Source organism: Zonotrichia leucophrys, chromosome 19 (assembly GCF_028769735.1).
Source record: "Zonotrichia leucophrys gambelii isolate GWCS_2022_RI chromosome 19, RI_Zleu_2.0, whole genome shotgun sequence".
Classification (NCBI taxonomy): Eukaryota; Metazoa; Chordata; class Aves; order Passeriformes; family Passerellidae; genus Zonotrichia; species Zonotrichia leucophrys.
In genome coordinates, this window is record NC_088188.1 from 7,958,935 (window position 1) to 7,980,180 (window position 21,246).

Genomic DNA, 21,246 nt, shown 5'->3' on the forward strand with positions numbered 1-21,246 from the left:
GCACTCACAGAGCAGAGAACCAGCTCTGCTTCAAATGCCAGCATAGTTTGGCTCCTACAGGATGCCAAAAACTGAATATTACTACAAAGCCTGAAAACAATCCTGCTTAGTTGACAATCAATGGCTACTCTGCCTCTGCTGCATTCTCCAGCTGCAGATGGAGAGCAAACACTGATTGGGGAAAGATTTTAAATACTGCAGATTTTAAATACTGCAGCAATCCAGACAAGTTCCCTAGCAAAGTCTGAGCATGCCTGAGGCTGGGTATAGCTCCAGCTGCTGAAGATCCAAATAAACTCAAATAAACTGATTCAATCCTGCTCCCCCATCAGTGTTTTGAGTGGGTAAATTATGGCTCTAAGCAAAAAAGTGGGACATAAATATATTTTAAACAGAAAATATTTTTCTCTGATAGTTCAAAAGATGCAGTTCCAGGAGCCTGTGTATTAAATCCAGAATTCTATCCAATGTGGAGCAAATTCTCAACCTGTTGCCCAGAGCCAGCAGACACATCAGACCTTCAAATAAACTGTTGATCTCTGCCTCAGTGGCTGCATTTCACAGCACATTAATCCACAGCATTTCACAGACATCACCTATAAACTGCATTTTCCATTATCAGTCAATAGGCAAAACCAGCTCAGCAAAGAGCAAGCTATACAAACAGATCTTACAGTATATCTGTAATATTTTATCATTTCCGTTCTGGTCAGGGATTTTTCCTCCTTAACTCTCCATCAAACAAAGCTTTACATGTTAGACTACCAAAATAATGAGACAAATTTACATTTACCTCTTAAACCTGATTTTCAGCTATGAAAAATCAAAGAAAAAGACAACAGTTTCTCTCTCAAAGCAATACTACATCACTAGTAGTGTGCTTTATAGTACACTATGGTGGCTATACACCTATTTATAGTAGCTATACATCTATTATAGTACCTATAATTCATAGCCAAGTGACAAGCTGTAACAGAATGCTGCACCATTAACATTTATTATCCCTCATCATTCACACTGCATTCATTGGAGCACAGCTTTACCTGCTATGTGATGCTCTAATGGCTCTGAGTCATTTGATTTCCATTTAATCAAGGCCCAGAGTCACAAAGGCAGCAGGTTCAGCTGCACATGTGAGAGCAGAGAGCTGTCCCTGAGCCCCCCACAGCCCCCTAAACCAGAGCCAAAATAAAACCTCTGGTTTGCCTTTCTTGCATGGAGTTTCACAGGAATGAAAGTGTGGGATCTCAGCACCTCAGGACTGAGGTGTCACCGAGAGCACCCTTGGGGGGCTCGGGAGTCCTGGAATGTTCCAGAAGTGTCTGGTGGCTGGACTTTGATCCTACACAGGAGACGACACCTGTATGAGGACAGGAGGGTTTCACCGGGGTGAATGGTGAAGGGATTGGTTAATTAGAGAGTGAAACACAGGGTTTAGGATTTCTGTACAGGGGGGTTTAGAGAAGTAAAATGGAGGAATTGGGGCGTGTCTTGTCTTTCTTCTTCTTCTTCTTCTCCTCCATCTTCTGTGGTGATGGTGGCACTTTGGGATTGGTCATTACTAAAAGTGCACTGGTCAATAAGGGTGAAAGGTATTGGGGAAAAATGATAAATATTGTACACGTAACTTTGGGTATAAAGATAGGTGACTGTCCGGAGGGCAGCACAGTGTGCTCATGGCTGGCTGCTGAGCAGAGCTCTGTCGGGCCGAGAGAAAATCTTTTAGATAAACAATTAATAAACACCGAGACCGAGAAAAGAACTGAAGCCTCTTCTGTTCCTTTGAAACGCGGCTGCCCCAAGGCCACCCCGGGCCTTTCCAGGCCATCCAAACAGCCGAAACCGGACATGAAAGCTCTGGCACAGAGCTGCCAGCTCCATCCAATGCTTGCTGATGGGATAACTCCTCCTGTCCCAGGCTGGGGCACGTTCATCAATAATGAACCGGCTCCATGGTATAAAGATGCTCAAACTCTTTAAGGTTATGGAAATACAAATCTCAGTTTGATGAGTTGCTGAAGCCCCAGCCTGTGCTCCCTCAGCAGTTTCATGTGCAGAGAGCTGAACAATCTGGGGATGCAGAGGGGATCAGGAAAAGTCACACACAAATATAGGTCAACCACTGCAGGATTCAAGGTCCTTCCCAGTTTCTCTCTATCCAGTCACATCTGCTCCTTATTCCCACAATATTCAGTCAACCCCCAAGTTGATCATTAACTCAGGTGCTGAAAGTTCAAGCCAGGCTCACTTTCTATGATGCTGTAAAAGCCATTTCTCCACTCACAGGGACTTCAGTGGACACAGAGTTAGGTTGGGGTTATCTTGAAATCTTTCACAAGCAACTGCAATGAGAGGGCCTGAGCATCTCTCCAGATTCTGCACTGGACATGGAAAGATGAGAGAGAGGGCATGGAGTACAAGAATGAGCATCCTGCATCCATCCAAAAATGTCAACCTAAACCCCCTGATAACTGCAAGTTTTACATAATAAATAGGACAACATTGAATCTGATGACTTTCCTATTGAAAACTGCAAGTGTGATCATGTTCATAGTGGAATTTTTTAAAAAGGGGAATAAATGAAAGCTGCCAGCAGAGGAAGGCAACAAGGAGCATTAGAGATTACAATCATGGTAAATATGAGAGGTGAGAACCACAGAGAGGAGAAAAAAGAAAACATGAAGTTATCAGAGGTGGGGGACCATTCCTCCTGCTCCCTGAGGGAACTGGCAAAGCAGCAGCAGAGATAAGGGGGTAACAGCACAGGAAAACGTGGCCACATATTGGCAATTCCAAGGTGGGGAGGGAGCTGAAGGATGGGGATCCTGCATGGGATCTCATTTCTTTCAAGATAAAATCAACCCCGGAGTACAACCACGTAAAATGACACTGAAGTACAACATTCCCTCCCTCTAAGCCTCCTTTTCCTGCTAGACACATCCACATGCCTGCACACTCTCCTGATCTGACCCCTCATCTCCCAGGCTCCTACAGCATGAGCTTGTTTATCCTCTCTGCTGGGAGGGGAGGGAATTTTCCCCAATTTTGCCAGCAGAATTACCACTGATATTCTGCTCATTTCTCCCTGGCTGCAGTTGGGGATGGAGGTGCTTGACTTCCACTCCTATTTCTCTGCAGGCAACCTCTGACCTGGCAGCCAAAAGCATCTGCCTCTCTCCCTCCAGCATCTGCTCACACATTTGCAGCAGACACAGATTATTCTTCATCAATCCAGTTCCTGGGCAGGGAGGGCAGTGCCAGCTTCCTGCTGTAACCTCTCCAATTTCCATACATCCAGATTATGTTTAAATACAGCCATCCTTTTGCATAAAACTGTGACTGTGTGTGCAGACTGTAAACAACCCCATCCGGGCTTTCCTCCCTGCTGTATCCTTTCATTAGTCATGACAAACCTCCTCTGGCTCTACCCAAAGCCAACCAGAATCCTCCTGGAAAGTTCTCACTGTTTATTAACTCTCTCTGCCTCTCTGGTCCTTGCACTGCTTTCCTCTCCCCTGCCAGAACAGAGGCTGCTCATCTTCATTTTCAGCACCCCTGATAAATTACAACACCAGAAATCAGCTTCCAACCCTGCTCAATGACAGCAAGATTCTATTTTTCAGATCAGTATTTTTCATATTATTCTGCAAATTTCAGAGGTTAAATATATAAACGTTTAAAAGAGCTGTTACAGACTCTGGAATTCTGCCTCATGTCTCACAAAGATAAAGTTGGGTCATGAATATTTTCATACAGCTGCCAACCAGGCTGGCAAATTGTCTGTCTCATCAAATATTGACAATTAGAAGGGGCAGAAAGAAATATTTCTTGTTTTGCAGTTCAGAAGCCAGAAATTGTGCTATAATGTCCCATTTCACTGACACTCCCAGACTCTACAGCAAAACAGGAAACCCAGTAGCATCAAATGGATAATATTCAAAAAAATAAAAATTACAGCACACATAGGAGCAAAGAATCAAAAAAGAAGCAGCTAAGGGAAGATACCCAGGGGAGAAAAAGCAATGACAAGAGTAATGGACTCAGGAACAGTGAAGAGATGCTTGGCCTTGTGTTAATTTGAGCTTCTCGGGCAAGGAAATGATTTAACAATGTTTATTTCTAAAGGTATGATGATATTTCTGTCTTTGGCCAGCTCAAACTACTGAACAGATCCTATTCAGAATTCCCTTAAAAGCTGCTGTTCACACTTCCATTCACCATATGCAGGGAATTTAGAGTAAGTTGGAAATAATTTGGAACTGAATATTTTAATGGCAACAATCACGGCGTAATTTCAGCCTGATCTCCAGAACTCAAAATGCTTCAGAAGCAGAAGTACAAACTATCTTCAGCAGACATGTGGGAAAATGAGTCACAGAAAGGTTAAAAAATCTATCAAAGACTCCCCAGGAAATAGTCAAAGCCTGAATCAGAAATAAGACTGGATTCTTGCAGCACTTTGAAGGCGCTGCCTGAGTGAAGCAGTTCTCACTTGGAAAAACACAGCAGGTTCAAAACTGGACTATTTTTAGCAGGGCAGTTCCCCAAAGCCTTCACTGTGTGGCCACACAGACCTGGGAGCAGCTGGCCCAGGGCAGGGCAGGCACCTGCTCCACTCGCTGGCACATCCTGGCTCCAACCCTCACCTTCATGGACAAGGACCAGCCTCATGGGGAAACTCAGCTTCCAAAACAAGCTGACATTTCTGCATTCAGAGTCATTTTTGTGCCATCTTGAAGTGCTTAACCAACATTTGCTAATTAAATTTCACATCCTTTCGGGAATTTTCCTCATCTTGTTTTTGAGTAAACTAAGTGTGATATAAAGAGTGCAAAGAATGAGATTACAGTCTAACCCCAGTTGGGGGATTTTGGTTTGAAATCAGCAGCTTTAGTAAATGGAGCTCTGATGTAACGAAGCCATGGCACAGCAAGGGAGGCTCTGCCTTGCACAGGGATCTGCAATCAATCACCAAATGAATTCAGGGATATTTATTCAAAGTTTACTCTGGCTGGAGAATGAAGGGTGAAGGGAGTGTTTTAGCAGTTAGGCCTTATCCAAGGCATGACAACATTATTGTGAATAATTATTTCTGTGATTTCATTTCATCAAAAGGTAATGAAACTACCTCATGGAAAAAACCAAAATCAGGCTGTATTTATGGACCAGCCTATTGAATCACACTGAGCAGACTTCAGGAATTACAGACCCTTCAAGACACAATGCTTCAAATGGCATAAAAAAATCAAAATTACAAGTCAAGAGTCACATAAGCAAAATCCTTCAGTGTATTGCTAGCTTTGCAAAACAAATCTTCTCATTAATATTTTGTTTTACCAGGCAATCATTAACCTGTTCAGACACCCAAATAAAAATATCAACTCTGCATCCTGGGGATATGTCACACACCAGAAAACACTCATGTGCCCATTCAAGACAGATTATTAAAAATAGCTCAGTGGGTCCAATTCCACATAAAAGTTATTTCTTTGAATTGCTGGTCACAGTACAAGGCTGAGTATCATCTCCCAAACATCACCAGTAGGGCTGCAAGCTCACACTGCCTGAAGAGTCTAGAAAATCTTCCCTAAAAACATCACCAAACACTGCCTGAGCACTCAGCAGTGCTTCAGTCACCCCTCAGTGCCCACTCATCAGCAAAGCCAAATGCCATTTATTCAGATGGTGAAATTCAGTGACAAAGTAAAGAAGTTAAGGTTCAAACTGATCTGTGTCAACCCTGAAGCCTGACTACAAAATTCTGCAAAGTGGGGTGGGATGGGATGGGTGGGATGGATGGGATGGGATGGGATGGGTGGGATGGGGTGGGATGGGGTGGGATGGGGTGGGATGGGGTGGGATGGGGTGGGATGGGGTGGGATGGGGTGGGATGGGGTGGGATGGGGTGGGATGGGGTGGGATGGGGTGGGATGGGGTGGGATGGGATGGGGTGGGATGGGATGGGATGGGGTGGGATGGGGTGGGGTGGGGTGGGGTGGGGTGGGATGGGGTGGGATGGGAAGTGAGCTCCAAGATCAACAGGACAATCCTGAAAGGTAGAAGGTTTTCATTCAAGAACTCACCAGAAGGTTGATGTCTGAGCAGATTTAAGATAATTCTGTGCTTTAAAACTGAAGGACCTGAATTCCAGCTACAATGGCCAAGCTTACAGATGAGATGAAGTGCAAAGTATAAAAATCTGCTGGGCATACCCTTTAAAAGATGAAAAATTCGTTGTGTGCTACAAGCAAGAAAAAATGTTCAAAGGTCAAAACTAAAATTAAAGACAACTTGAGTAATGGTCATTTAAATATGCCCCGAGTCCTGTGCTTCCCATTTCTGCAGAACACAGGCGCAACCCCAAAGCTCAGGGCCTCTTCCACACTTTTTCTAATCTTTCTTTCACTCCTTTTTCACTCAATTTTATGCTGCAGAATTCTCAAAAGCTTGTAGTCAAAGCACAAGGACATATGCTATTGGAATGAACAGAAACAATGAATGTATTTTCTCCAAGTTGAGAACAACTCAGTGCTGAATTCTCCAAGACAATTCCACATGTGCAAATGCCTTTTCTTCTTCTGTGACAGACAGAACCATAAATTCCCCAATACACCATAAATTCCCAAGAACTTTAATCTCATTCAGTTGTACTCACAAAGTTATTGATGGAAAAATCATTATTTCTATCCCTGCTAGAAATACAGTACAAAAGTTACAGATTTAAGGCTGTGTTTTACTACCAGCACTGAACAACATTCTCCCCATTAATTATTAACATCATATAAATCAACCAACAGGAGTATTTGAAAAGTAGATGCTAAGAAAAGTCCAAAAATCTGAATTCAACTCTTTTCACACTCTGAAATTTCCATTAATGTACAATATAATCTGATTTCTGAACACCCAAAGCTCTGCAGTGCCTGACATATTCTCCATGACACATGGTAAACTTTAATTTAGCCAATTACACAAGTTAAGGAGCATTACAGCTGTCAATTCAAGATGTCACACTGACTCTGCACTAGGAGACTTTTCCATCTCCATCAAGGGAGCCAAAACAATTAAAATAGGTTTTTATACTCCAGATTTTAATAGGAGAAGATTCCCCATTCACAGGTAACCAGCTGCTTAAAATACTTCAAGTAATAATTTTTGAAGACTAAATATTAAATAAATATTTAAGAGTCATTCAAAGCAATTTTTGTTGCCATTCCCAAAGGTGAAAATTGGGAATTTACATGTAATTTAGATCCAAACTCTTGCCAGATTTCAGGATCACATTGTTATACTTCATCTTAAATAACAGGTTTTTTCTTTCTCTCCTGCTACAAATACAAACAGAATTTCTGCTTATCAAAATGGGGTTGATCAAATTCAGCTGACAAGATACTCCTCTCCTGGAAATTCTATTTTAATCCCTCCTGTAATTTATGATTCAAAGAAAAGTTGCTAATAGATGATTTCAGGTCCCAGGCCATACACAAGTTTGCTGCATTATAGAGGGGAAATAACAGGAAAACCTGAGATCACATCAACATCTTTGGAAGTTTCTGATCAATTACTCACTTGCCTACCAAAAAATAAAATAAAATAGAGGGAAGCTGAGCACATCCACTTCCAGATCTCCAGCATCCACCCAGCAGTTACCACACAACGCCCTGGGATGCAGAGAACCCCTGAGGGAGGAAAGCTCCTCCTGGATTTCCATGGAGGAACAGCTCTCACACCCTGCCATGGAGCTTATCCAGATCTCTTCTGCCAAGGAGGGTCACAAGAACACCAAAACCAGCCAAAAGAGGTAGGAGGAAGTCCTCCCTTCAGAAATGGAAATTAAGGATGTAGACATTTCCTTGACTAAAAATACCACAGAGCGATGACTTAAAACTGAGAAGGGTACAAACATTACAGGGTTTTCTTGTTTAAAAGTATGTCATAGAAACAAAGATAGCTTCTTTCCTAAAATCATTTTCCAAGGAACACCAGATTCCTCTGCTTGTCCCAATATGGTAAATGGCACACAGTTAATGCACACCATGAAAAACTTTCGTGAGCCAAAGAACCCAAATCTCCAGACCTGAATGTGCAAAGCAAACCCCACAGAGCCCAAGCACTGCTCAGGGAAGGACTCACCTTCCCAGGAGGAAACAGCTTTTGTCTGAGGTGACTCTGTGGGGGCCTGAATATATGTTGTATTGTAAGACCTGTGTGGGTCTGAGTTGCTCCAAACGAGCTGCAGCTGCAGGGTCCTTAGTTGGGCAGCAGCTGTAGCTCGTGAAGGTAACTGAAATAAATAGGGGTGGGTCAAGAGCCCAAGAGGAGCCCCTGAGAAGATAGAAAGGACTGTGCTGCAGAGAATGGAGAAGAGCCCCAGCAGAGAGGCAAGAACAACACTGCAGCGAAGGTTACAACATGACTCCAGCATTCCCAAACCCCAGACATCTCCCTCACCCCTTCTGAAGGGCCCTATCCCTGCCAGGGTAATTCCACTGGTTCTGAAACACCAACTGGAGCGTTCAAACCTCACCCTGAAAATGTGAAACAGAAACCAGCCCAGGCATCCTCCAGTGCAGCAGGCAAGAGACTCAAGAGGTGCTACACAAACCACAGAGACAAGAACTGCAAAAAGCCTTCCTCAGCAACTCATCCTCACTCACAAGTGTCCAACAACCCACTGAGGTTTGCTCCATTTCACCTCTCTCCTCACGTGTCACCGATGACAGAAACAGCCATACCTCAAACTTCATGTGCATCACACACTGTGCATAAAATATTCTCTCAGAACAACCATTTTTCTTCTCCTTTTTTGGTCTGAAAGTGTAGACAGCTCAAGAACAGCTCCTACACATGAATTTATTCCTTCACTGTTAATCCACCTGCAGGTAAAATTCCTTCTGACATCACCTAACAGCCAAGAAATTCTGTGGTCACAGTTTCGAGTTTCCAGGATCTTCTTGTAGCTCACTGATTATCCAAAGTGGATCTGCAGTGACAGCTTTTAAAAGCAGCTTTGGTTTGGAAAAGGAAATATAACCTGACTAGTCCATACTGACTAAATCCACAAACTATGATGGATTGTAAGAAAAAACACTTCTAAAGAAAGGGTCAGGGCAAACCAAGTGTCAGCCTCATAATTCCCCTCAGCTGACTGGGTTCAGATAAAATCAAGTCTAGATTTTAACTAAAAAGTACAGAAAGGCTAAAATAACATTTTTTTAACTGTATCTAAGAACAATGACTTGGTCAATTCTGATACTCCACAGGAAATGCACCAGGGCCTTCTGGAAACAAAGTTTGTTGCTACTACATTTAGGATTACATTTAAGATACTCTTTTCACAGGAAATGCAACAATATATAAAGATAGAACTCCACCTGGGATTGGTACAACTGCCTCCAAGTCACAGAAAAAGGCAGGGAATTAAAGAGATCTTGAACTATGAGTGGTATCAATAAATAATCCTTTAGATCTGGGGTAACAAAACCCAAAACCAAGCCAGAACTTCAGGGTTCTGGATATGCTTAAATCTGATCTTTGAGGCCATAGAGAAACATCAGCACCTATATAAATAATGGCTAAAATGGAACAATTAAGTGACATTTATTATTCCAGGTTCTGGATACAACATTCCAAGACAGCTAAACCATGAAGTTGCAATGATTATATGGGATTTAATTGCCACTTTGCAAACACCCCTTCTCTGCAAATCCAGCATTTCAGACAGAATTAGAACAAGAGTTGAAAAATAGGAACCTGATGAGACAACACTCTATAGGGTATCCACAATTTTTTGACTTACACTAATTCATCATTTTGCCCCAAAATACTGTTAATGAGGTGAAAAGCAGCAGATCTGAAATCATACACCTGCCTCACCTGCTGAGCAGCACTTGAACTTGTCATGAACTTGTGTGTTAACTCTGTACCACTGACAAACAGGGCAGGAATCAGTCGGGTTTGCAGCTGATTTATATTCACATTTGTTAGCTGTGCTCCCTGAAACGTGAACACATTTTAATCCCTCCAGGAGAGCATTTGCTCCTGCAGGCAGCCCCGGGCTGTGCCCAGCAGAGCTTCAGGGGAGCTCTGTGCCCCAGAGCCAGGGAATGCTCTGGGCTTGTGCAGCTCCCACAGCACCAGAGCTCTCTGGCATGGTGAGGGCACAAAGGAGAATCAGCCAAATGTCCTTTCCCTGCAGCACACAAGCAAGGTAAAGCACATTTTACACTGAACATCATCCCTTCTCATTTATAGGTGTCCTTTTCCCCAACACCTTTGTGACTGTATTTTCATTTTCAGTTTTACCCAAGAGCAGTCACTCAACATGCAGAGAATTTTTAAATCCTGCCCAACAGTTTGTCCAGGTAATCCATCTGCATGAAACATTCATTTCTACATTTTTTTTACTGCTGAAAGTTATGAACAACAGGATTTTTCAGAGAGGGCTGATGCATCTTTGTACCTTCAATTTTGCAATAACCTTTGCAATCCTAAGGAGGTAAAGTTGCTGACTTCAAAACCACATAGACCAACATCTTCCTCGAGCCTGAAGAAAAAAAGAAGGTTTATCAAGACAGTCTGGGAGGGACAACACCATGAATGGTTTAGATGTAGAGCTGGGCAAGAACATGGGAATATCTCTTAGGATAATGGGAAGAAACACAGCTCCAAGGTAAGGCTGAGCCCTCTGTCTCACACAGCTCACTGAGCAGAGCCCAGCAGGCCCAGGCTGGATTCAACGGGGGCTGGGAGAGCACTGAAGGGGCATGGAAGGGAAAGGAACCTCAGAGAAGGAGCATGGAAAGGGAAAGGAACCTCAGAGAAGGAGCATGGAAAGGAATTCAAAGAAATTCATTCCTAGAGGGAGAATCACTGAAGGAGAGAGACTCTGAAATGGAAGATACATTCAGCACTGCCCTGGTTATTTGCATGATTTAGAAGTATCACAAAGTAAATATTTACAGACAGCAGTGCTGCATAGGTCAGAATTTTTATCTGGACCAGTTGCAGGAGGGAGGGAAGGTACCACGTTCAGTTAATAGCCCAACACTGAAACACTGATTCAGATTTGACTAAAGAACATAAATGACTTGAAGAGCTCAAGCCTGGCATCCAGGAAACGTTTGCTTGCATTATGAAACCACTGTCTGGTTACAGGTCTGTTCTGGAGATTGTTCTGTGCTGCACCTGCACGAGGAACAGACCCCTTCCAGCTCCACAATTGTTAAAATCTTCAATATAAGTCACTACACACACCAGAACTCTAAACAGTATTTTCAATCAGCCAAGAAAGCCTTCATTTAAATCATTTCGTAGGCAAAAGGCCATATTGAGGAATAAAACCTTTCACCAGAACTTTTGCAGAGAGCTTTGAAAGAGCATAAATTCCTTATTTATAAGAAATATTGTTCTCTACTACAGACAAATTTTTTTCAGTTGCTTTCATGCATTTAACAGCAGCTGAAGCAGAGGCAGCTTCCCTTCCCTGTGAGCATCTCTCATTCATGCTACAACTGAGAAATGAAACAACTCAGAAGATGCAGCCAGAGGAGCACAGGGGCTGTGGAAAGGGACTGGAGGGAGGAATTGGGAAGGAGCTTTAGGGTCTGTCCCTACTTCTACCACAGCTTTTGAGGGAGTTTTGTAGATCCTTTCAGATCACAATGGAAAACACGTCTGCCCTGACAGAGCAACTAAAATGAGTGGTTGTAGGAGACAAAGTGTATTCAAAACAAAACAGCAGCAGCACAATGTAGCAAAATGAATATATTCTGATTCTGTGCATGTCATTTCAGTCTGGAGAGCTGCTTTTAATTGATGGCTGCAATGATTAAGAAGCTAGAGAGAAGCAGCACATGTGGAAGCAAACACTTGTAACATCCTCTCCACACGTTAAAAAGCACACATTATAACTCCTAGAAAGAAGATCCCAAAACCCTGCTCTTCCCCACATCTCAGCAACAAGTTTGGGTATTTTAGTGGCCAACATCAAACAGTGTATTTCAAACAAATTACCCTGCACATGAATCACAAAAGAGCTCTCTTTCTTCAGCAGCCCATACCATATCACAAAGAAAAGCGACGTAAAGAAAAAATTAACCACGCTTTCACAAAAAGGGTCACTGCAGTTGGCTCCTTTCCCCTGAACTTTTGAATCCCTGAGCTAGGCACGAAGCTCTTTCATCCCCCAACACAAGACACCACATTTCAGCTAACTAGAAATCCACTTCAAATATTCCAGACTTCCTTTCCAAATGTCAAGGTTGTTTAGTTAATCAGGAATTACAACAACATGCTGCAGAATAAAATTCCAGTGCAAAACTGCAACAGAGCTGCACAGTCCTTGTGTGCAGTGACATAACTGTGACCACTTCTTCAGGCACTTACACTGTGCCATCCCACTTACCAACACCAGCTTTTGTTATGATTGCTCTGGATTTTACCTCTCAAATCATCCTGCCTAGGATAAAAATCCCTATCTGAGCTCAAACAGTTCATAACTATAGAAAATTAATAAAAGAATACTGCCATAAAAATCAAGTATTCAAGACTAGACACCTCCACTGTAATAAGTTGTCCCAGGTTACACCAATATTTAGAATCATGAAAAGGTAACAGACTTGTTAAAACCACATCTGTGAAACAAGAAGAAGCAGATTTTGGACAACAGATTGTTCACAATATCTACTTGCTTATTGGAGCCTGTCTGCCACTGACAGTTCATACATCCACCTCGAATCCTGCCTAACTGCAACCAACTTGATACACACAGCTTTTCTAAGCACAGAAAAATCAGCAAGCACGAAGTTCTTTACCATCAAGTCAGAATAATTCTAGCAAAAGCCACTTCCATTGTGCCCTGCAGCAGCCCGGAGATGACAGAAGCCGGGGATGTTTACAGGTCCCATATGAATAATTCAGCGTCAGCATCAGCAACAACTCCCCGGCACTGACAGCGATGCTCGCCCGACACGGAGCTGCGGCCGCAGCACATCCTCAGCAACCACCGCGCTCCTGGCCGAGCCTCCGAGGGGACGATTTTGAAGAACTGACCCTTCTTTTCATTTTTTTCTCCTTTTTTAACTTGCACTCCTCCTGCTCACAGCGCAAGGATGAACGCCCAGCACGGAGATGCTCTGGGATTTCTGCACAAACTTCCCAGCGAGGGCCAGCGCTCGGTGCCCCGCCATCCCCGCGCACCCTCAGCGTCAATGGGGGAGAGCCCCGCGGGCACCGGGCACCCCCCGGCGCTGAACCGCCAACCCCCCGCACCCCCGGCGGCTGCCCCACGGGCACCCCCGGCTCCAGCGCCCTCCCCCCGGAGACCACAGGGCTCCGTCCCCGTGAGGAGGGAGGAGGACGGGATGGCCGGGCCCCCGCCTCTTCCCCCTCCTCCCCCTCCTCCTTCTCCTCCTCCTCCTCACAGCGGAGGCGCTCAGCCCGCTGCCCCCGCGCCGCCCCGCCGGGCTCCCCGCGCTTACCGAGGCGCGGCGCGGGGGCGGCCCGGGCGGCGGGTGCCGGCGGGTCCCGGCGGGGCTGGGCGGGCGCGGCGTCTCACCTCACCCTCAGCGCCGCCGCCGCCGCCATCTTGCCTCCCCTCCCCCGGCCCCGCGCGCTCCGCCCCCTCCCGCCAGGTCCTGCCAGATACAGAACAAACCGCGGCACCTTTCACGGGTACCTTTCACCGGTCACGGTGGCTCCCCCCTTCCTCAGGCTGTGCCGCTGTGTGGTGAAGCACAGGCAGTAAAATGCCTAGAAAAGCCACCGGAGAGCGCGGCGGTGGGAGGGCGGGGTGCTATGCCTCTTCCAGGACCGCTGGCCGGTGCGGCGGGGAGGGGCTCCTTCCCCCTCCCGCTGAGGGCCGGGGGGGGCGCGGCCGCCATGAGGCGAACGGGGCCGGGCCCGTGAGGGGCTCCCGGGGCTCGGACCGCCAGGGAGCCGCAGCGCCCCGCTGGCCCCCGCCGGATCGGTGGAAATTGATAATAACCCATAAGGGGCCCGGGCCGCGGCCGTGCCGATTAACGCGGCCTCACGGGAGCATCGCCCGGAGCCCGTCCGGTCCCGCAGGGCTCTTCCCGCCCCGTCCGCGGTGCTTCCCGCGCTGTCCCTGAGCTCAGGCCCGAGTCCCGGCGACGAATGACTTCCGAAGATGTGAGAGAGGTTTAAATCTCGTTAAATGTCTGATCATTCCTCCCCCGGAATGAGGAGTGTGTAACTCGTTCCCTGCGTTCTCAGGAGTTTCAAATCTGCACGGCGTCGTACGTGCAAATGTGCAACTCAGGATGCGCTAAAATCGCAAATTAGTCTCTAATCAGGTTTACTATGGGAAAGACAGCATTAGGCAAGTTTAGATTACTTCATGGTCACAATTTCCATTAAATGGAGAAGTCGTGCCCACATTTGCAGGATGGGTGCCCACACAATTACTGGTTCAGACTGAAAAAGCTGGGGCTCACCCTGTGGCGAGCAGGATCGCTCAGCAAACACGTGTTGTACCAAGGGTTGGGTTATTACCGTGGTTAAAAGTGCCACGCTATAGTGACACGGCACATCTCCAGGCTGATGTTCACAGTCTCTAATCCCAACACCAGCCAATGATTCTCACTTGGAATCACTTGGAAGTTAAAGGTGTCCAAATAAGAGCCAGGGGAGACCAGTCAGGCATACACCTGCTGAGGTCTGAGCTGCTCCTTAGAACTCTAATAAATTGTATTCACCTTTTATGCTTTAACCCACCCAGCTCCCACACTCCACCATTGCTCTGTACACTTGTCTTCCATCTTGCCTCTTAGGAAAAGCAAAGTACCCACGCCATCGTGCATCTGCCTGACTGTTTCATGTTTATTTTAATGCTTCCTGTCTCCTTCTGCTCTGTAGCTTTCTCCAGTGGTTGACTTCTCTTCTAAACCATACCCAAAAGTTTCCCCCGTGTGCAGCCACATTGGGGATAGCCCACAGAACGTATCTGAAGACAAGCTCCTCCTGCCCTGTTTTTGAGCTTCCCCTTAACCCACGTCTGTTCCACAGCAGGAATAAAAGGTACCACACGCTGAACAGCTCGACTTTTTCACTGTTAATCACTGTGGAGGCACCGATAGGGTCAATACGGCTTTTGCTCAGGGGCACAGCCGGTGTTCAGCGCACACCCTCGGGCCTGGCCAGCGCAGGGTCCCGCTCCTCACGGAGCAGCAGGAGCGGGACACGTTTCCCTAGAGTGGCGCGGCCCGGGCCCCGTTTCCGCGGCAGCGGCCGAGCGGCCCCGCCCCGAGGCGGGGACGGGAGGGCCCTGGGGAGGGTGGGACCCTTTGGTGCGGCGGAACCTTCGCGCGGCGGCCGGCGTTTCCCGGCGGCGCGGCGTTGGCGCGGGGCGGTCGCCATGGCAGCGGGCCCGTGGGGCTGGGGGCCGCCGGCGGCGCTCTCGGTGCTGCTGCCGCCGCTGCTGCTGCTGCTGCTGCTGCTGCTGCTCGGGGGCGCGCGCCGCCTGCGCCGGGGCCGCGCGGGGTGCCGCGGGGGCGCGCGGGGCGGGCGCGCGCTGCTGCTGACGGCGCACCCCGATGACGAGGCCATGTTCTTCGCCCCCGCCCTGCTCGGCCTGCGCAGCGCCGGGGCCGCCCCCGCCGTGCTCTGCTGCTCCGCAGGTGAGCGGGGACCACCCACGCACCCGCACCCCCGTCCATCCCCGCCACCCCCCGGGGCACGGGGAGGCCGCCGCGATGGCTCCCCGCGTGTGTGGCCTCTCGCTGTGACGCTGTGGGGAAACTGAGGCACGGTGCGGCCATCGCCCGCCCTTCCCCGGCCCTCGCCCCCCTCTCCTCTGCAAGAGCGTGGCGTGAGGGAGCAGAGGGGAACGTGCTCAAATTGAAAGCTGCGATGCTGAGGCCCTTTCAGGCTGCGGGGCGGTGTCATTGGGCTGTCAGAGGTGCTGCTCAGCGCGGCCTTTTGGCATCTCCCTGTGATTCTGTTGTCTTGCTCAAGACTTGTTGGGATGGTCCAGTTTTAATGTCCACTGTAACACACCTAAAGCAGCACTTGCGTTACAATCCGATCATGGAGCAATAGCCCGGAAGGGAATGCGAGGTCGGGCTGTCCATCAGTGCTGACCTGCAAGCAGCAGCGATGTGTCTTCATTTGCTGCAGACAAATGTTTGTTCTCCAGGATGTCCGGGGAGGTGCCTCAGCCTGTGGGGTCTGTGTCGGTGCTGCTTTAGCTTTCCCTCAAATCACTTTTCCCTGAGTCACTGGTGTAATTTAAGCTTGTTTGTTTATTTTTTCATGCCTGGCAGGAACATAGAAATCAGAGTATCCCTTTGTAACAGCCTCTTACATATTTTAGGACTGTTATCTGCCTCTTCTGCCTTATCTTCTCCAGACTAAACAACCTGATTACTTGCAGTCTTCCCTCATAGATCATGTTTTCTAAACCTCTAATCATTTTCATCACTCTCCCTTGGACTCTTCCTTTGGTTCATGTAATTTTTGGAAGGGCAGTGATGACAAACTGGAAGCAGCACTGCAGCTGGGGCTGAATAGAGAGGAGAGATTCTTACAGGCTCCGCTATTTGCCCAGAACAAGAACTTTCCACAGCACACAACACTTTTGTGTTTATCTTATGATCTGCTGAAGCTCCAGATTGTTCTGCAGAACTGACACCCGAGCAGTTATTGCATTGTTCAGGTTTCTGTGCATGAGAAACAACCTGGTTTGGGTTGATCTTTCAGACCACATTGCAGTACCAGAATTCTTACAGGAATGGGACACGTTCTGAGATCTGCTTAGCTTTGGGAGAGAGCCCCCTGTGCCTTTGGCAGCTCCAGCCAGTTCAGTGCCAACATTTCTGTCATTTCCAAAGCTTCCTGTCCTGGCAGACCTTCAGGTGAGAAGACAGGGACTTAACTATTGAAACCCAGTGGTTTTACTGATGCCTCTGCACCTCCCATTCAAGATTTAGTGCAGAGCTTTCATTGTCTCTGCTGAGGGACAGAGGTCTGTGCATCTCCACAGCTGTGGGGAGATTACTGAAGTGCAACTCTGCCATTTCAGTTTTGGGGACTAATTCACTGCTGCTGGTAGAGAACTTTCCAAAGAATGTTGTGTTTCTGTTTATTTTGTTGAATTTTCTTTTCTCTTTACTCCTGATTCAGTGGCATGACACATTCAGGGTGTTTGCTGTTTCCTTCTAGGTACTTTCTCACTTGTAAGGAAATGTAGGGGAGAGCACCTTTATGAGCTAAGAGATTTTTATTTTAAAAGCCTCTGATTAGTCTTGTGGGTGATTCAGATGGTTCATCCCCTCATTGTTTGAGTGATTGATGATGACAAGTGAGTTGATCAAAGGCACTGCAAATTGTTAATACCGAGACAAAATCATTACTTAAAAACCATTGTACTTGCAGTTTTCAGTTATCAATCAATTTGACTTAGAAATGAGTTAGAATTACAGCACTGGGAAAAAGAAATCAGTCTTTGACACACTGAATAATCTTAGATTGAATTAATAACTCAGTCTAAATGTGCTTTGCTCTCTGTAGTAGCTGGCTCTGTTGTGAGAGCTCCATGGATGAGGTCCAGCAGCATCAGCTATTCAGCTGGGCTTGCTCTCAGCAGCTGCCCATTCTTGCTGGTGAGCCCTGACACACTCCTGATGTCCTGACACATTTCTGCAGCTGTGGAGCTGTTTGAGTTCAGCACAAGTCAGGGGTTTTGGGAGCAGTGGGAGTGTTTGGATAAAGCATCACCTGCATTCTGCTGTGACACTGCACTGCAGCAAAAGCTGTTTATTCCCAGCCCTGTGTTGGTAATGGCCTGGTAAAAACCACTCTGAAATGAACTCTCTTGTACTCCCTCAGTGATTCCAGACAGGCTGCACCCTTCAGTTCCCTCTGCTGCAGCTGGAGCTGCAATCCAAGGTGCATCCCACTGTCAGTCTCCCAAAGTCATTCAGTCACAGCTGTGGGAAGAGGATTTTTCCTTCTAGTTACTCTTTCTCTCTTTGAAAATTGTACAAAGCTAGAGATGGCTCAGATTGCAACACTGCTCCAGAGAAATGCTAGATTTAGATGACTCACACCCACAACAATAAAAAGTTCTGCTGTAATTCAAGACAGCTGACTACAGACTTGAATCACACATTAATACTCAACTGTATTTTTTTCATTTTATTACTTCAAAGTTAAAATTGAGTTGCAAGTATTGCCCTGCATAGAGCAACGTTTTGGAAGGGGCATCACAGCTCTGGCAGGGACTTTGCATGGCTGATGCCAAGAAAAAATAAGGGAATGTCAGGGCAAGATGAGAAGAAAATAATTCAGTGAAGAGGGAGCCAATGTTTTAAGATGATGAATCCCATTTCCCTGTTAGTTGTTGATCTCTGTTACAACTTTTCCCAGCTGCCTTTATCTTGATGAGGTTTTCTCTCTTCTTTTGCCTCTCTAAGTTTCTGCAGTCTTGCCATGTCAGTTCTGCCTTAATTTCCTCTGTGAATGGAACAAGGAAGAAGATGCTGAGCTGTTTGGACCCCTTGATCTGAACCTAAAGTGAGTTAGCTGGTGTTGCTGTGTTTGCTGTTTTCAGGAAATTATTACAATCAAGGAGAGATTCGTAAGAAAGAGCTGGAGCAGAGTTGTTGTGTCCTGGGCATTCCTGCTTCTGATGTCACAGTCATTGATCACAGGTAACTGGGTTTCCTTTCCAGTAGAATTCCAGTTTTAAAGGGGGTTGAACTTCACTTTAACATTCAGGAGAGCTGACTGTGTTGTTCTAAAAAGCCTTGAGGAATCTCAAGAAAGACAATATCAGATATTTTTGTTAATTCTTCTCATAAATCTAATTAATGCAGAAGACAATTCTTTTGCATGATGGGGATCACAGTTCCTGGGTGAAGCTCTGTTCATACAGCATTTGGAATAATGGTAACCACACTTGCTGGCATCTGGCACCCTGTCTGGGCAGCATGATCACATTTTGTTGTGTAACAACTGTAGACAGACAGAAATTCTCTGGATTGCCTGGGGCAGGTTTGTCTGTAGGTGGTCTTTTCAAGGTTAGTGTGGAATTCTATCATATTTACAATCTGCTTTAGTCCTGGCTAAAGACAAAAGTGAAGTGCAGAACTAAAGACAGTCCACAGTAACATGACAGTGAGATTCTTCAAAATTAAGCCATGCAAGATCTGTTTTCCTAAGGTGTGGTGTTGTTTCAGCTGTGTGTAGCTGCAGAGGGTGGCAAAGCTGACACTTCTCTGTGCAGGAGCTCTCCTCTGGGAGGGTGATTTAACACTTTGAATCAGTGAAACTTGGAGCTAATGTTGTAAAAGCCTCTCAGATTGCCCAATCACTGTCTGTGTTTAAGATCTGAATGAGACACTGATTGCTAGGAAACATGATACAAGTGGTTGTTTCACTTGTAAACAGCTATCACACAGCCCATAAAGAATATTTCTGTTTATGAAGAAATAATATCAACATATTGATTTAAAGCCACTCCAACTAGAACAGCCAGAGTTGGAAAAAACTCTGGCTCCAGGCAGGCCCTTTTCCCATGAACATATTTTCCCTTGAGCTAAGGCAGCAGAAACCACAGTCCAGAATATGAATCTTTTTGAGTTCTTTGCTTTTTTTAGCTTTAGGTTTCTCTCCAAGTTTTCAGCTTGCTGAGGAAAACAGCATAAAAGTTGTTTTTCCTTTGGAATGGAAAGAGATGTTTCCGTTCACTTCTCATGAGCTGGCTCTGGGTAACTGCAAGTTCTGTACTACAAGCATATGACAATGCCCAAAACATTCTGGGGAGGAATAAGGAAAAAGCTGCTCAGCTTTGCTAAGCAGAAAGTCTGCTCAATGAACCATCTTTGACATTAAAGCCCTGAAGCCACTTGGCCTTTTATCCTCTGAAGCAGTGTGAGCTTGGCTGGTGAGTGATGCAAGTCCTGATGCTGCTCAGTCACCCCACACACAGCCCAGGGAGCTGCTTGGTGTAAATCAGTCTTTGGAAGGTGAGGCCTTTTCAGAGAAATCTCCTGGCTGATGCCTCTTACTTTATTTATTTATTATTATTGCACACATTTCTGTCCTGATCCGTGCTCCCCCTGTGAAGGCAGTGCCTGAGGTGACAGAGCCATCCCATTGCCCAGAGCTGGGCTGGAATGTTCATCATTGCTCCAAGAAACAGGTTTGGATTTGAGGTCTTTACCTCTGAGTTAGATTGCTGTGAGATAACCATCAAACCCTTCAACTTTGTTGTGCACTCAGGGAGTAAATGAAGTGAAGTTCTTGATGAATTTTGCTCCGAGCTTGTTTACACAGCAAAGTTAAATGTGTTTACAGTGCATTATTTACTGTGCCATCACTCACCATGTGGATGCTCTTTATGAAAAACATCTGTGGATCAGGTGTTAGCAAACTGGTAGAGGATCAGGTTTAATCTCTAGACCACACTGAATTTCTAGTGTAGCTGATTTTTAGATACTGTTTTCCAGTGGTTTAGACAAAAGACTGGGACTCAGGGTTCTTGAAACTTTCTCCAAGTTCTGGGATTCACTAAAGTCAGTAGTTTTCCTGGGTGTCTTGAGACTTATGTAATCTGCAGATTATACAAAAATATTTGCTGGTATGGCATTGTGTGGAACTTGCTAAAGTAATTCATTATTTACCACTAGATTTCAGTGTAAATTCATGCCTACAGAATACAGCTCAGAGGCTGTTGCTCCTTAGCATTTTAACATCAGAGCCCTTTGGCTCTTTGTTCCTTGCTGAACTCTCGAGAAGATGATTTGCTATCAATGTAAAGGAGGAGCACATTGCTCTGGGAGAGCTGCTGGCCTGCTGCCCATCTCCCATTGCTTACACAAACACTGCATGCTTTACATTAGCCAAGCTGCAGCTTTGTGTTTTGGTAAGGAAAGCCCAAAGGATTGCAAGGTCTGGATCTGCTCCAGCCATTGTAGTGTGCAGCTGAGTCATGCTGCTTCCTCTTTCTTTGTGTGATCTACAAGTGAGTGAGTAGAATTTGCAAGATGTAAAAGGGGAAATAGATTTTCAAAGCCAGGTGATTGACTTGCTCTGTCATCTCTCTGGGCAGGCAGGTATAAAACCAACATGACTTTTGGGACTGTGTGTGAACTTGTGAAGAGAAAGCTTCAGTCAGCCTATGATGAAATCTGTGCTAAACACCAAATCCTTCTTAAGCAGTGCCTTGCCTTAAACAATGCCTGTCTCAATTCTATCCAGGAATCCCAGCAGGACCAGCTCAGTCTC

At 46.0% G+C, this 21,246-nt stretch overlaps 2 protein-coding genes across 5 annotated transcripts in view; one reads left to right on the forward strand and one right to left on the reverse strand.

Moving 5' to 3' along the window:
* Window positions 1-13,589, reverse strand: part of NCOR1 (nuclear receptor corepressor 1) — a 59,323-nt gene extending 45,734 nt beyond the window's left edge. For 2 of the 4 annotated variants that reach the window (XM_064729136.1, XM_064729133.1), the window contains exon 1: window positions 13,479-13,589. The gene's annotated coding sequence lies outside the window, so the exon portion shown is untranslated. Of the gene's footprint in view, window positions 1-12,812; window positions 13,098-13,478 lie in introns of those variants that run through there. The other 2 variants (XM_064729135.1, XM_064729134.1) reach the window with 2 other exon arrangements.
* Window positions 13,590-15,373: 1,784 nt separating this feature from the next.
* Window positions 15,374-21,246, forward strand: part of PIGL (phosphatidylinositol glycan anchor biosynthesis class L) — a 52,898-nt gene continuing 47,025 nt past the window's right edge. The window contains exons 1-2 of the mRNA XM_064729431.1: window positions 15,374-15,635; window positions 18,569-18,668. Of these exons, the coding sequence (XP_064585501.1) occupies window positions 15,374-15,635; window positions 18,569-18,668 (362 nt within the window). The remainder of the gene's footprint in view (window positions 15,636-18,568; window positions 18,669-21,246) is intronic.